This window comes from Macrotis lagotis, chromosome 6 (genome assembly GCF_037893015.1).
Source record: "Macrotis lagotis isolate mMagLag1 chromosome 6, bilby.v1.9.chrom.fasta, whole genome shotgun sequence".
Taxonomy (NCBI): Eukaryota; Metazoa; Chordata; class Mammalia; order Peramelemorphia; family Peramelidae; genus Macrotis; species Macrotis lagotis.
In genome coordinates, this window is record NC_133663.1 from 181303762 (window position 1) to 181321383 (window position 17622).

Sequence of the window (17622 nt, forward strand, 5' to 3'; positions counted from 1 at the left end):
TCATTTTAGTTGTTTTATTTTTTCATTTCATTTACATTGTAGTCATGTGGAGATAATTTTCGTGGCTCTGTTTACTTCATTCTGTTTTATTTCATGTAAGTTTCTATATTCGTCATATTTGTCATTTCTTACAGCACAATATTGTACTATTACTTGTATGTACCACAGTTTGTTTTGTTAAGTCGTTTTAGTTGTGTTGGATTCTTCAAGACTCCATTTAGGGTTTTCCTGGCAAAGATACAGAAGCAGTTTGCCGTTTCCTTTTTAGCTTAATTTACAGATGAGGAACTGAAGTAAATAGGGTCAAGTGTTTTACCAAGGATCACACAACTGGTAAGTGTATAAGGCTAGATTTGAGCTCATGAAGATAAATTTTACTGACTCTAAACCCTTGCCCTTTATCCATTGTGCCACCTAAATGCCCCAGCTTATTTAGCCCTTCCCTTATCAATGGGCATCTAAGTATTTTGTTTCCAGTTCTTTGCTACCACAAAAGTGCTACTATAAATATATAAATATAAATACTATAAATATTTTGCTTATATATGGGAATTATTTTTTTAATCATTGGCCTCTATGGGGTGCACACCTCTCTGAATTAAAGATATAAATATTTTAGTCACTTTATTTGCATAATTATAAATTGCTTTTCAGTGTGTAGTTGTACTAATTCACAGCTCCATCAACAATGATTAGCATGATATTTTTAACTCTTGTTATAGCTTTGCCATTTACCTAGACGTGATGGTTTATTTTGACTTCTGTTTCTTTTATTAGTGGTTATGAACATTTTATGTATTATTGTTAATTGGGTTTGTAATTCTTTTTGATAACTGTTGGTTCATTTCCTTTGACCTGTTATTTGATAACTGGGATATTTTTTCGTTATCAAAAATAGTTGATTCATATGCCCAGAGGGCAACAAAAATGTGCATACCCTTTGATCCAGCAATACCACTACTGGGTCTATACCTGAAGAGATTATGAAAAGGGTGAAAATATCACTTGTACAAAAATATTCATAGCAGCCCTTTTTGTGGTGGCAAAGAATTGGAAATTCCCCTTCAACTGGGGAATGGCTTAACAATGGCTTAACAAACTGGCATATATATATATGTCATGGAACACTAATTTTCTATCAGAAATCAGGAGGGATAGAAATTCAGGGAATCCTGGAGGGATTTGCATGAGTTGATGCTGAGCGAGATGAGCAGAACCAGAAAACATTGTACACCTAACAGCAGCATGGGGGTGATGATCAACCTTGATAGATTTGCTTATTCTATCAGTGCAACAATTAGGGACAATTTTGGGCTATCTCCAATGGAGAAGGCTATCTATATCCAGAGGAAGAATTGTGGAGTTGAAACAAAGACCAAAGACTATTACCTTTAATTTAGCGGGGGGGGGGGGGGGGGGGGGGGGGGAACGACAATGTTTTATTATGTAATTTTGCTATCTCTTATACTTTATTTTTCTTAAGGATATGATTTCTCTCTCATCACATTCAACTTAGATCAATGTATACCATGGAAACAATGTAAAGACTAACAGACTGCCTTCTGTAGGGCGGGGGGCAGGGGGAGGAAAGCAAGATTAGGAGAAAAATTGTAAAACTCAAAAAAACTTAAAAAATTGTGGGAAAAACAGAGTGACAGCTGCTCTCCCTCCCTGCCCGGGATAGCAAGGCCATCAGGAGATAGGTCCAAACTCTGGAACATCTGCCTGATTAGAGACAGTATAGGGAAAAAGAGTTTGGTCAGGCTAAGAAGTTTCTTTACACTTTTGCTATTCAAAGATTTCTTATAGTCTTTTTTTTTCTGCTATGCTACCACTCTCATAGTTAGCTTACTGTTTTAATAAATCATGTGACCAGGCATAAAAAAATAGTTGATTCAATGATTTTTCTTCCAGTTGATGACTTTCCTTCTCACCATAGAAGCATGTTTGTAAAAAAAACCTTTAATTTCATTTGCATTGTATTGTAAGTTGTTTTTATGTTTTTGGTTGCTAAATCCTTATCTTCAAAATAAGATAGAAAGATGTTTTTGTTTTTTGCTATTTGATGATTTTTTTTGCTATTTACTTTTTTTAATTAAAATTTTATTTTTTCCTCAGTTACATGTAAAAATAAATTTTTAAGATTTGTTTTTTAAAAAAGTTTTAAGGTCTAAACTCTCTCATTCCCTGCTTTCCCATACTTTCTCCCATTGAGAAGATACTGTATTGTGTTTTCCCAGAAGCTTTTAATACCCATGGCTATAAAAGGTACATAATTTATTTGACTTCTGAGATTTCATATTAATATAATTTTTAATATTCAGGTCATATATCCATTTTGAATTTATTGTGTTATGTAGTGTAAGATGTTGTTTTTGAGCTCAATCTCTTATTTTTTTAAATGCGTCAAATGCCATCTCATCAGGAATAACCCATCTCTTTAATAATGTAAAACTCATTAACTATAACTTTTTATCATATGAAACCCCATCGGTTCTCATACAAATCTTCCAAAGTACTCAAATAGTTATTTGATTATTAATCTCTCAATTATAACCTAGAAACTCTGAAGTCTTATAAATTGGCTGATGAATCATAATACTTTTTCAACTGAGTTTGTACTTTTTCTTTAAATAGGTCTTCTTAGTGTAGTTATTTCAGAGGCATTTTTCTCTCATGTTCTCAGAACAGTCTGTCTCTCCAAAAGCATTTTTATATGAGAGACAATATTTTTTCTGAGGCTGATTTTATTAGTGTTCCCTACAAAAATTTACTTTTTCTGTCCCCTTTCATCAGCTAAAATATCTACATATGAAAGAAATAGTTTCTTAAAATGACTCATTTTTTAGGTTTTAAACAGAATATTTTTTTTTGCAAGGCAAATGGGGTTAAGTAGCTTGCCCAAGGCCACACAGCTAGGTAATTATTAAGTAAACAGAACATTTCAATCAAAAACTCACTAAGGTTGTAGCAAATAAAGGTTTACCTCTCTATGGCTTAATAAATACCAAGATGCTTCTCATTCATTCTTTGTATAATAATAAATAACAACAACAACCAGAACTTACTACTTGATGACTTTTTTCTATTTCTTTTTTTAATTTAATATTTTATTTTTTCTCAATTACATGTAAAATCAATTTTTAAGATTTGCTTTTATTTATTTATTTTTTAGGTTTTTTGCAAGGCAAATGGGGTTAAGTGGCTTGCCCAAGGCTCACAGCTAGGTAATTATTAAGTGTCTGAGGCCAGATTTGAACTCAGGTACTCCTGACTCCAGGGCCAGTGTTCTATCCACCGCGACACCTAGCTGCTCCTGTCTTAAGTTTTAAAATACTGCCAAGGTTTGTGTAGATCTTCTAATTGTTGTATTAGAATATTATGTTACACTTTTTTATAATACATATACCATATTAGTTAGCAATAGGCTAATACAAAATAGAAAGGGAGATAGTTGATTCTCCCAAAAAAGTCACTAAATTCTAATGCAAGGAGAGCTCATGTCTAGGAAGAGTCATCTGTAGGGTGGATGGGAGCTCTCTTGTTCCTTAGGATCCACTGACCCAGTGATTTGGAAATCTTAGTGGTAGTGAATGAAGATGGTAACATCCAGTGGTCTAGAGGTCCCTTTTGTAATTAGGCTTATGAGTGAACTAAACCAGCAATATTCTGATTCTAGCATTTCATACATGGATAATATGCATCTTGAGAGTAGAATAGTTTACTTTTGTTCCCCTAGTCCCCATGAACTTAAGAGTACACACCTATGTACTGGCTCTATTATTTGCTTCCTGGGTGACTGAGCAAATATCCTTTCCCTTTCTGAGTCTCGTCAGTTTTCTCATCTCTAAAACTGGGGGAAATGGACTAAAATGACTTCTAAGGTTCATTCTAACCCCAAATGTTAAGATGCTTTGATCCAGTGACTGAAGCCAATGTTTTAAAGGTACAACATGGAGGAGCAGCTCCCTCAGAATGGGCTAAATGCTGATATACTCTACAAGAATACATATTGTGCTGATAGACAGAAACATCTGCCATATCATAGGCTGGCAATAATCTTAAAAACCATTTGTGATAATAGCAATGACATATTTGTATAGTATTTTACAATTTGAAAAACTTTTTTTTCCCTACAACCTTGTGAAATAAGTGACCTAAATATTTAATAGTTCCATTATACAAATGAAGAAACTGAGGTTCAGAGAAGTAAATTAATTTGGCCATGGTCACATATATAAATGGTAGAACTAAGATTCAAACCCATGTTTCTTTAATAGTGATAATAATAATAATGGTTAACATTTATGTAGGGCTTGCTGTTGTGCTTTACAAATATTATCACACTTGATCTTCACAACAATTCTGGGAGGTTTTTAGATCATTTAATAGATGAGGAGACTGAACTTAAATGACTTATCCAGGGTCTCCTGGTTAGTGTCTGAGGCCAGATTTGAACTTAGATCTTTGTGATTTCAGTCCAAGTGCTCCATCCTTCCCAAGCCCGTGACTTTTTTACTGTTATACCACAAGCTTGTGCCCATGTATTTCTTCAGATTCTTTACTAAACTTTACCTATAGGAAATCAGATACCTAATAAAGCTTTTGAGTACACTAGCAGAAAAATGATCTGCTTGTAGTGAAGAATAAGACTTCAGACCCAAGCTTAAACCTTAATTATAAAATGATTGACATACGATCCACTCTACCCTCTGAGACTGGTATTGACAAAAGAACAGATTTTGGAAAAGGTCATTTGCTCAAAGTGTTTGATATTAGCCTCAGACTGAAGACCAAAGGCTGCAAAAACATGATTCTTGGATATTATCATTCTTAATAGTTATTGGTACCTTGTTCGTTGTGGCCATGACATAGCAAATTGAAATGGTCATCAATTAGTTTGTTTATAGAGAATAGCTTCTGGTCAACAGGCAGATAAAATGCCAACAAAAGTTTTGAACACAATTTGTAGCATGATAGATAAGAAGACTGAATGTGTTGCCTTTTAAAACCGATGTTGCTGACTTAACCTTAAGACAGGACATGCCCTTAGAGTTAGAAACAATTTTCCTGGCTCTCTCTAGGTCTTGGATGCAGCAGGGCCAATGATAGAGAGCAAGAGTTTTGCTAAAGTTGCTGCTTATATAACTGTAAGCCACCCAAGAAGAGAAAATTCAAAAAAGGGACTGATTGGTGTTGTTTTGTGGCTTTGATACTCTTCAGGAATGAGATGTGAAGTTGATGGGTGTTTTTATTAGCAGATGCAGAATGACTTCATTTGCATGATGGGGTCTCGCATTCTTAACATCTTAGGAGGTAGTGTGGAGGAAGGAAAAGAATTTGCAACTGAAAATTAAAATAAACTGATGATTTCATATGAATTTATTTGGCCATTTTAATATAAATAGAATTAAATTTCTAAGTTAAATGATTATTTTTGCTTAGTTGTTTCAGCTGTATCTGGCTCTTCATGATCTCATTGGGTTTTTCTTGGCAAAGATAATGAAGTGGTTTGCCATTTCTACTCTATATCATTTTATAGGTGAGAAACTGAGAGGTTAAGAAACTGAGAGGGTCACACAGCAGTGAGTTTATGAGGCCGGATTTGGACTTGGATTTTCCTGATTCCAGGCTTAGTGCTCTATCCTCTATATCACATAGCTACCCCACTTTTATGTGAAATAGATACAAAAACACTTTAAAAAGATTAGGTAAGGGGGTGGCTAGGTGGCACAGTGGATAAAGCACCAGCCCTGGAGTCAGGAGTACCTGGGTTCAAATCCAGTCTCAGATCCTTAATAATTACCTAGCTGTGTGGCCTTGGGCAAGCCACTTAACCATATTTGCCTGGCAAAAACCTAAAAAAATAAAAATAAAAAAGATTAGTTGAGTTATTTGAGGAATGAGCATGCAACAAAAATCAGTGTAGAAATCATTAATGCAGGGAATTGGGTCAGAAGTTGACTTTGTGATGAAACCTTTGTATGAACCCCTTCTCAGAACGATATTTTTAAATGTATAAAAATAAATACTTAGGTTACAAAGGAAACCAATGATATTGAAATACAACTATCAAATTAACACAAATATTTTTCTGGACCTTAGGTTGATAACCCCAATGGCATACGCAGCAAGAATGATCACAGATTTTCTTCCCTTTATGTTGTATATTATGGTTTCATGTTAACAAATCTTTCTTCTTAATTATGTTTTACATTGTATGAAATAAGATTAATTTGCATTTCCCAAGCAAATACCAGCAGTCTGTGCTGGATAACAAAATGAAGGAAGCCATCCTTAGAGTTAAAATTTCTATGGTAATTAAAGATGATAATTAACATGTAGACAGCTTGGATTGAAAATGATCACCTTTAAGGTAATTCTGGATGTGTTGAGGATGAGGGGAAAGAACAATTATAGCTGTACTGTTTCTTAGTTTGGGAAACCCATAAGCTTCTTTGTGGCAGTCTAACATAATTGTGGAACTACAAAGAGATTTTCATTTATTACAGTTACTAATGTCTCCAATTAACTGTAGGATTTCTTACTTAACCAATTAGTCTTCTCTGTAGAAGTATGGGCAACCCAGTCTAATCATTCACATTATAATTTATTTCTCTTGGGGGGTATTATTCAGTGTTTTTTATATATTTATTTGTTTAATGGCATTTTGAATATAAAGACAACTACATTTCATAATTAAATGAAATAGCATACAAAGCCGCTCAAAGAAGGTTTTAGGAAAGTTATTCTTTGAGAAGAGAGAAGATACACAAAAAACTAAATTATTGTTTCCCTACATTGCAGATGTAATCAGGGATAATACTCATTATAGGCATAATTTGAGCCAGAATTGTGCATATTTGATCTTCCTTTTTCTATTAAGAGAGGCAGCATTTTGTAATGGATAGAGAACTACCTCTAAACCAGAAAAACCTGAGTTCTATTGCTGTTTCTGACTCATTCTGTTATTGTGACTCTCAAGTAAGTCACATAATCACTCATTGTGGGGCTAAAAGTTTGAGAGACAGTGGGGACGTTTTTTTTTTTTTTTTGTATACCATTGAAATCCCAAGTCTTGGTTTCTATTTGTTGCTTATGCCTTAATAATCTGTTGTATGTTTTCCATAGGGCTATCCAAAAATGGCCTCAGGAAGTTGTAGGAACCCATTATTGTAAGCTTTCAAGGAAAGACTGGGTGATCACTTGTCAGGATAAATTGTTGAAAAGATTCTTATTTGGATATCAATTAGACAAGATCAGTTTTTACATCTTTAAATAAACTTTTATTGTACTTAAAAATGTGAAAGCCATTCTGATCTCTCTTCAGAAAACAAAAACACCCAAAGATTTGGTCCTCAGGCCCTTGCTGAAGGCTCTTTCAAAGCTAACATCAGGTAATGCCATAATACAGTTTATTGTATGTGGATTTAATCTAACATTCATGCTTAGATGAGTTTGCCTGTAGTACTCCTGATGCACAAAGCATTTTTCAGTCTATAAATTTTATTCAAATTTGAGTTTTGATGTTCTTCCTTCCTGGAATGCTAAAAATAATAATAAAAGTGCCTCTCTGAGACCACCCTAATAAGAAATCTAAGGTAAAATTCATATCACAATGAAAATGACTTCCACCACCCACATTCTGCAGTCCATAATGAGATAAACATTTTTGGATATGGCTAAGAATGGAAATTTATTTTGCCTCCCAATAAGTGTTGGGAGAGTTTTAAGAAATAAGATTTTTCAGCAGAAAGAAGCTGATGCAGTGGGAAGAAGACACAATAAATTAATTTGAATTTAAACCAACAAAAAAACCTATCTAGTATTTGTTAAAGTGTCTCTTCTGTAGTAACCAAGAAAGGTTACTGCCTTACTCAAATATTTGGATCTCTTCAATGACTTCCCATAGTGACACAGATCTACAGGTTATAACCTACCCGTGCCTGCCCATCCTGTGTAATTTCTTTTCTTTTTCCATAAGTTTGCCACAGTGGGGTCCACTAATGTTCTGTGCATCTTTCTGAATTTCTTTTGGTGACAAGGATATTTCTGGATCATGTAGGTGGTTCATTCATGCTCTCACTGTGTGACCAAACTATCTTTCTTTTTTGTTCATATGTTTCTTTGATGATGTCCATTTTGCCACCTCTTCATAAATCCTCATTGATAATGGGTTGCACCCTACAGATAACTACCATGCACCTCTTCATTGCCCTTCGGGCAACCTTTGATTTTATTTCTTCAGATATTTGGAATGTGTTGGGACTTGGGACCCATACAATCCCAGAAGAGCACTGGAATTAGAATAGTGGGCCTTTTGTTTCTGAGAGAAACTTGGGGGTCATTAAAAGAACTCTGAAATTTTTTACATGCTTAAAACAGTTTTAAAGGATATGTAAGGAGTTTTGTCTTGCTTTTCTTGTGATTGAATTTTGGAAACTAACAAAGTTAAATAACATGGTATTATGATAGATACTACTAGAGAATTTTGCATATTTGATCTTCCTTATATTCTATTAAGAGAAAGAATTAAGTGGAAAGAGAGCTGGTCTCTAAGCCAGGAAAAGGTGAGTTCAAGTCCAGCACACAGTAGAAAAGGACCCTAGATCTGTAGTGAGAGACCCTGGGTTTAAATCCTGGTTTAGTTTGATGTTGGACATGTTACTTTCTCTGATCATTGTGTTCATCTATAAAATGATGGTAGTTGTTGTAGAATGTGGTTTGGTCTAGGTGTTTTCCAAGGCTCTTTCCAAATCCTAGGATCCTACTAATGTAGATTTAGTTGTTGACAAATTACCTTTTAGTTTATTTTTAGATTTCCTTCTGTTTGGATTTTATTCTTCTTTCACAACATGATTGGTGTGGATCTATGTTTAGCAGAGTTTCACAGGTGGAGCCCCTGTTGGATTGCATTGGATTGCATTCTGTCAGTGGAAAGGGGGAGAGAGAAAAGTGTAAAACTCATCTTACAAGAAGAGTGAATGGTGAAAACTACTGTTGTGTGTAATTGGAAAAACAAAATATATGAAAAAAATATTAACTCTGATAAATTTATTTCTAAATTGATAAATTCTAATAAATTAAATTCAAATAACTCATAATGATTTACTTCTAATCATAAATTCTAATAAAATAAGTAATGTTCTAATAAATTATAACACAATATTTCTAATAGTTATTTTAATCATTTATAAATTCTAATTAAATAAAATTATTTTAGTAAACTTTAAATAAATCTAACAAATTCTAATAAATCAGTAAGTTCCCTGTTATGAGACTTGTTCAGGTTGTGACTAGATGATTATCTGTTGCTATTAGGTGACAGTTTTGTAAGATTCTGTAATTCAGTCAAATGAAGGTTGGATGTGAAAACCTTTAGGAAAGGACAGAATGCTCTACACAAGGATTTTTTTCCTTCAACTGAAGAATTCATTTTAGCTCTCTTTAAATAATGATTTTCTTACAAAGTGCATTTACAATATGATTTGGCTCAGGAAATCTTATTGGAAGAGATACATTGAATTAATCTAGGGCTAGAAGGGTCTTCCGAGGCTCTAGAACATAACCTGTCATTATAGGTCAGCAACTTGCCCAAAGGTTGCTAAGCAGCCACCGTAGATGCTTTTAAACCCACGTTTATTAGTCAGTCAATCAATAAACATTTTAAAAGCATCCACTAGAGGCTGGGCACTGTGCTAGTTGGTAGAAAGCCTCTGACATCAGAACTAGCCTTTTCCCACCGGATCGTGCTATCTCCATCACCCAGAACCCTTGTATAAAGTTATCCAAGAAGCAAACAAGCAGTATGATTGATGGCCAATATATCCCTTGAAAGCAGGAATTATTCTCTTGTTAATATTTATATTTCTACATTCTAGCACAGTAGGTGCTTAATAAGTACTTAGTACTAGGAGGCACAGCAGTTAAAGTGTTGGGCCTAGAGTCAGGACTTCAAATGTGGCCTCAGACTTAACTAGTGTAACCCTGGTCAAGAAGTAAATGACAAACCACTCCAATATCTTTGTCAAGAAATCCCCCAAATGGAATCACGAAGAGCTGGACATAACTGAAATGAGACTGAAGAACAGCAACACTCAGATTATATACCATTTTCCTAAAGACTCAACTGTGACAGATGATGCTCTTAACTTATTTTTTTATAAAAGAAAGATTTTTATTTATTTTGAGTTTTACAATTTTCCCCCTAATCTTGCTTTCCTCCACCCCCTCGCCACCCCCCCGCTCCCACAAAGAAGGTAGTCTGTTAGTCTTTACATTGTTTCCATGGTATACATAGATCCAAGTTGAGTGTGATGAGAGAGAAAACATATCCTTAAGAAAGAAAAATAAAGTATAAGAGATAGCAAAATTACAAAGTAAGATAATGATTTTTTTTAAATTAAAGGTAATAGTCTTTGGTCTTTGTTCAAACTCCACAATTCTTTATCTGGATAAAGATTGTACTCTCCATTGCAGACACCCCAAAATTGTGCCTGATTGTTGTACTGATGAAATGAGAAAGTCCATTAAGGTTGATCATCACTCCCATGTTGCTATTAGGGTGTGCAATGTTTTCTGGTTCTGCTCATCTCACTCAGCATCAGTTCATGCAAATCCTTCCAGGCTTCCCTGAATTCCCATCCCTCCTGGTTTCTAATAGAACAATAGTGTTCCATGACATACATATGCCACAGTATTTTTTTAGTTTTTTTTTTTACAAGGCAAATGGTGTTAAGTGGCTTGCCCAAGGCTACACAGCTAGGTAATTATTAAGCATCTTAGGCCAGATTTGAACCCAGGTACTCCTGACTCCAGGGTGGGTATTCACTGCACCACCTAGTCACCCTGTGCTCTTAACTTTTAACTTAAAATTAATTTAGTTTAATTCTCAGAAAGCAAAAGTAATTGTAAAATTGTCAGCAATTTCTTGCTCTAATCTTGTTTCAATATTTAATATGAAAATTTTGAATTGCTAAAGTACTTAGAATATCTCTGATTTCTTCTGTTTTTACATTTCCTTCAGTGATGCAGATTATAGACCCGATTAGCAGGTCTTCATGAGTTCATGTGAACAGAAATTTATCACCTTTCACCCAAGTTTTTGGTGATGAACCCCTCCCACCTTCCATAGTCTGACCTTGTGTTGTTAGAAATATACTATGTCATTTGGGTCCTAACTCCAATTTTTTTGGCCTTTTAGTCACTTGTATTCTAAAACGAAGGATCATTTTAGGACTTTAATAGCTAAAATTATATTCTAAAGAGTTACAAATGTAAATCATTTTGTATTTTTTCCCCCTATTTAGTGATAGTCCTAATGCTGTTCATGAAGTTGAGAAGTGGTTACCCAGATTACATACCATTGTCATAGGACCAGGCTTAGGCAGAGATGATGCACTACTAGAGAATGCTAAGGTAATGTATTGAATTGTTGGTTTTCTCTTTTAATCATCATGAATTTTAATGCTCTACACTAAAGTCAAAACTTTTTTATTTTTCTTATTTTTAGTGTTAAAAGTGTCTTGCCATTGTTCAGCATTGTGTGAAATAAAAATGATAATTTAATAATTGAAGAAATAGTTCTGAATTATTATAATAATGATGTATGTATTTTACTAATGATATGTGTGACTATAAGCAGAAAATATAATTTTTTTGAATATAAGCAGAAAAGAAGCACAACTCAGTCCTTTAAAAAATGCAAGGTCATTTTTACATTTTACATGTACCTTAAACTTGAGAACTTCAAAGATCCAAGTGAGTCACTTCTTAAATTTTCATTCTTACTAAGTAGATAAACTTGGAAAATATTTAAAGCACAAATGACCTAAGTTAATATGTTCTGTAAATAAAGGATTTATTATTATGAATTATCATGACTTAATACCACCTCTACATATATTCTTCATATCAATAAGAAAGAATTCCAGAGAGATGGATGTGCTCTATGTGTATATCTATATGATATATGTAACCTTTATAATGATGCTGCCTATGAAGAAAAGCTTTGGGGGAAGAAGATCAAATGCCAAGTGTTTTCCTATCCTTGCCCTCAAGCTGGTAATTTTCTATAAGGAGAAACCATATATAGATATATAAATTGTAAGAAAGTAATTTTGGTGAAAGGCACTTGGACCTAGGGAGAATCAGGAAAGGTTTTATAGGCAGTATTTAAGCTAAGCTTTGGAAAAAACTAGGAATTCTAAGAGGTAAAAAGAAGGGTGGAGTGCCTTCCAAGCTTGAGAGGAACTTGGGCAAAGGCATGGAGATAAGAGGGGTGTCATGTGCTTTAAGCAAAAGAAGTCAAGTTAGGCTACACTATAGAATGGAGAAAAGGGACCAGTGTACAATATATCAGGATTATGGATTGGAAGGAGTTTTTAAAAGCATTTATGAAAATCCTTCTTTTGTCCATTAGAACTCAGTTTTGGATTTCAAATCCAAATTCAGTGGTACCTATCAGAAGAATGAAAAATTGTCTGGGTCACAGGTTTCATGCTTCCTTTTGAGTCTCTTTAGGACTTCCATTGACCAGATCCTGTAGCCAGCTAAAGCTCCTCTTCCTTTCTGGAAATCAGTCAGCAGGTCTAGGCCCATAGGTACTGATAGTGGTCTACAGGGCTCCAATTTTCAGAGTATAATAAAGAATAGTATTAAAAAGCATAAAAAGAATAGTATAAAAAGATATTTTTTAAAAATGCTCTCAACCTCTCTTTTTATATATGTATGTGTGTTTGTATATCATATATTTACATTGCAGTACATATAAATTTACATGTTTTAGTACAGTTTTGTCTCTGGCAAGAGACATATATACTTTGTGTGTGTGTGTATGTATGTGTGTATATATATATATGTATTATATAAGTATATAGCTATAAAGAACATATATTAATCTGTGGGGTGGCTAGGTGGTGCAGTGCATAAAGCACTGGCTTTGGAGTCAGGAGTACCTGGGTTCAAATCCGGTCTCAGACACTTAATAATTACCTAGCTGTGTGGCTTTGGGCAAGCCACTTAATTCCATTTGCCTTGCAAAAAAACAAAACAACAAAAAAAAAAGAATATATGAGGAAATGGTATTGTGTATTTATGAGTTTGAGCTCCCTTTTGGTTCACTTCTCTTTCACTCTTCAGGCCTTTGCAATTGGTCCTCCAGTCTCAGTATTCAAGATCACCACCAATTTCATACTTTTCAGATGTCTTGGTCTTTTCTCAGTTCTCCTTCCTCTTGACCTCTCTGTTGCCTTTGATAATATTGCATACTCTCTCCTTCTGAATGCTGTCTTCTCTCTTGGGTTTCCTCCCACGTAACTGATCCTCAGTCTCCTTTGCTGGTTTATCATCTTAAACTGTGGGTGTATCCAAACCAGGGCCTTAGTCTCTTTTTATATCCTCTCTGTATGACCTCATCAGTTCTTGTGGATTTCATTATTATCATCTCTGAAGATGATTCACAGAACTATATTTCTAGGCTGTCTCTCCCAGAGCTTCAGTCTCCAGTCTCACATCTCCAGCTACCTAGCAGACATTTCAAATTGGGTGTCCCTAAGACATCTTAAACTCATCATGTCCAAAACACACTTCATTATCTTCCACCTAAAGTTTACCCTCTTTCAGACTTCCCTATCTCTGTTGAGGACCATCATTCTTCCAGTCTCCAAATTAGCAAATTTACCTATCCTCACCTCACATATTCAGTTATTTCATCTAGACTTTTTTCTTCTGTTCATAAAGCCACCACCCTAGTTCAGTACTTCTTATTGCCTCTCTTGTCTTGACTTTTGCAGTGACTTCCCAGCTACAAGTTTCTCCCTACTCCACTTCATATTCCACACAACTGCCAAAGTGATATTTTTCCATAGGCATGGATTTCGTTTAATCTCAATGACCTGTTGCTTCTATGATCAAATACAATTTGTTTTTTTCAGTTTTTCACAACTGCCCTTACCAGCAATCTTTCCAGCTTCATTATACATTACCCCTATTTTCTGTATTTTCTGATCTAGCTAAACTTGCCTTCTCTATTCTATTTGCTGTATGCCTTTCAGTTGGCCATTCTGCTATCCCTGGAATTAGCTCTCTCCTTCCCTCTGTCTCATTCCCTTCTACATGAAGCATTTAATGATTACCCTTGCCTTTCCTGATAGTACCCTCTTTTCCTGTCAACTTTGTATTTATCTACCATGAATTTTTGTGTATGTCTGTATATTTGTGTGTATATGCATTCATGTGTGCATGTATGTATGCATACACATATAAATATATGTGTGTGTGTGTGTGAATGTACACACATCTCCAAATTGGCAAATTTATCTGTCCTCAGTCTCTCTCTCACCCCACATATTCAGTTATTTACAAAATCTTACTGGTTCAGCAACATTTCCCTCATATATGTGTGTGTATATATGTGATATTTATGTAAATATGTAAGATCTATATACATAGCATTCTATATATAATTTATATTTGTACATTTATTTTCCCTGTTAGAATATAAACTCCTTGAGGGAAGAGTCTGCTTTCCTTTTTTTTTTTTAATCTCCAGTGCATGACACAATGTACACAATGGAAACTTAATAAATCCTGGTTGGTTGATGGCCTTTAGAAATGAAAAAGAGAACTCTTATTGTTCTACCACAGAACAAGAGTTCCCCCATTTCTCAATGTTCAGGATTTTCTTGCTTTCCTGTGAATCTGAGTAGTCTTTTTTCTTTCTTTGATGATAAAAGAACTCAATTTAAATTCATCACCAACCAGCACAGAGTTTCTATCAACTCTTAGCTTCCTATGTTATATATTTCATCAGGGATTAAAATAGACAAAATCCATTTAAATGTTTTAATAGAATTTGTTTACAATAGCTTTAAACAATCTTGTTTCAGTTTAATAACTAGATCAGTAGATGCCATTACATAGATCTAATTTAGAACCATGATAGACTTAGGTTGGCAGCTGGAAAGTAGTGTTTTTCTTTTCAGTCCTTTCAGTTTTCCATGAACATATAAAATCTCTGATTTGAAAAAACAATTTAAAGAACCATTTTTATTAAATACATACACACACACACACACACACACACACACACACACACCATGATAACTGGAAGAGAACATGGGACAAGTCAAAAGCAGGGAAATGAGAGGTGTGTGTCTAGTTCAGACTAATTGTGATTATAAATCAGAACAGTAGATAAGATCATAAATTATCTGCTGTTCAAAATTTCCTTTTAAATAGCTCTTTTGTCATTTTCCAGTCTGCCTTTTTTCCTATAATGAATTGTTTTTCATCTTTTAACTTCCCAGACTGCCTATTTAATTATCACTAACAATCAGTAGTAACAAAAACAAATGATCTACTGGTATTTTAATTGATTCATATGAGCTTAAATTTCTTTTTGTTGCAGTTAGATATTACACATTCGATATTGACCCCATTCAGTGATCATTAATTTTGAAAGAATAAATGTACCTCAAGTTAAATGTTCTTTGCAAATAGGTCATTATATTTATGCATAATGTTGTGTTGCTACAGTAATGCATAGAACACTGAAACTTGTGATCGTCATGTGCTGCTGCCACTCTGGTTGCCAAAACAAATCAATTTATGTTCATGAAAATGCCCAAATTTGGGATGCTATCAGGGAAAGGATTTGTTGTTTAGACCTGGAAGTAGGGAACAGAAAAGAGCCACAACATATAGACTCTAGACATCAATTGAGAGAGCAGGAAGGAGGATTAGGATTGTGAACAGAATATCTGTGTTTTTGAGAAGGAGGTGATGGTTCAATTCTGAAATAAGAAGCTGTGATAATAGAAGCCTTGGTGGTGAAATGAGTAGCTATTCATTTCTTTTTAAAAAGGGCTGAGAGAATAGGGAGTGATTAATGAGCCAGCAGTGGGTGCATTCAGGATAAATAATTTGAGAGGCAATCAAACACAATTTAAAAGTAGCACTGGATGACACGTTGTGCAAATTAGAGGCATTGAAGAGTCTACTGGTTTTGAAGGGATGTGGAATTAGCATGGTGAGTATAAGTAGCTTGTCAGGTGGTACCATTCAGATGCTTTACATTTTATCCACTTACTAAAAAATAGAATTTAATAATAGTTTAGAGGTGATGAATTCTGGTCTCATGGTGGGGTAGGGAAATGGGGGTAGAGTTCTCACTGGGGAATTCCCATTTGTGAACAGCATGGTGGGTTTTGCTAGAGCATATCATGAGTCTATATTGTAGCTTTCTATCATCTAGTACTTGGCACTCTTTGGTTATTTGTTATTTAAGGGACAGGCTTTTCTAGGTTTAGCAGATCATGGGGGGAAAAAAGAGTAGAAACCAAGAAACTAGTCATACTGTACCTTCTGTAAATAGAACTGAGAAAGGCCTCTCTGTTAGAACACCCAGGGAGACTCATAATTGGAATCATGATGGTTGAAAGATTATGTCACTGACTCAGTGTGTTGTTAGTTTAGTTGGATATAATGACAAATTATTGGGCCATCATTTGTTGACTCTGACCCCTTATAATATCCTTATCAGCAATAATCCTAGAATTAAGTAGACCAGTTCTTGCTGAAGGATTTGGAAGAGACAGTTATTCACCAACTGTTGCTACATCCTAATTTTTTTTTATGGTAGCCACAAAGTAATAGGTTGTTGATGTAAAAATGGTAGGATTTTTGTGGGGAAGTGACCATGCCGTCTTAGAATTTGTACTTAAGAAGGAGAGGAAAGCCAGGCAAGATGAAATCTCCACCCTTTATTTTAAGAGAGTAGGTTTCTTCCAAAATAATTTAGGTAAGACTAAATTAAAGAGGGTTGGAAAGATCTTTTTAAAATTTTTTTAAATTTCTAAAGAGAAACAAATCTGGTGTTGGAAGATCCAGGGATTTGTCTCAGGAGATCTTTACTGCTCATGTCCTTATTTATTTATAAGTTTTATTTTTATATTTATAAATTATTTTGTTTTCAAAACAGCCCATTTCTCCCTCCCCATTGAGAAAGCAATAAAAAAAAATCCTCAATTTGACATAATCATAAGTCATTTTCTTTTAATCAGCTAAAATTCACCTCCCCCCCATTCTCCTTCCCCCCACCTCCACTTCTGTTGAGAACCTATTACAAATATGCTTCATGGATCATTGGCTTCTATTTGGTCCATTCACCTTTTCATGGAGTTTGTGGCTTAGGAAGGTTCTGTCCATCTTGTGCCAAGCTTTCAATCTTCTTTTCAGTGCTTTCTTCCATCCTGATTTTTCCCCCTCAGGTAGTCTCATTCCATTTGTGAAAATAGTTTTAAACTTTCTTTTACCCCTACATCATCTGTTCCAGGAATTTGAGTTGAGTTTGTGCTCAAGTTGCATTTTTCTCTTGAGACATTGCTTGTAGATGTTTTCTTGTCATTTTCTTTTCCTAAGATTGTGTCTTAAGTGTCTCTGCCACCATATGACGAGTTACTTTTTAAAATTTTAAAATTTACTTTTTTTTAATATCCTCATTTTTCTAGCCTACTTCCCTACATCAAATTTGATATTAGAGTAGGGCTCTATGACACTTCTGGAGGGAAGGCTTTGTGCTGGTCCAGTTGCTGCTTTCTTGGGCTCTTGAGTATTGTAGCC

General features: G+C 34.6%; 1 protein-coding gene across 1 annotated transcript in view; it reads left to right on the forward strand.

Moving 5' to 3' along the window:
• LOC141491273 (ATP-dependent (S)-NAD(P)H-hydrate dehydratase-like) overlaps nucleotides 1-17622 on the forward strand; it is a 57468-nt gene that overhangs the window by 11826 nt on the left and 28020 nt on the right. Inside the window, exon 4 of the mRNA XM_074192033.1 lies at nucleotides 11310-11418. Coding sequence (XP_074048134.1) covers nucleotides 11310-11418 — 109 coding nt within the window. The remainder of the gene's footprint in view (nucleotides 1-11309; nucleotides 11419-17622) is intronic.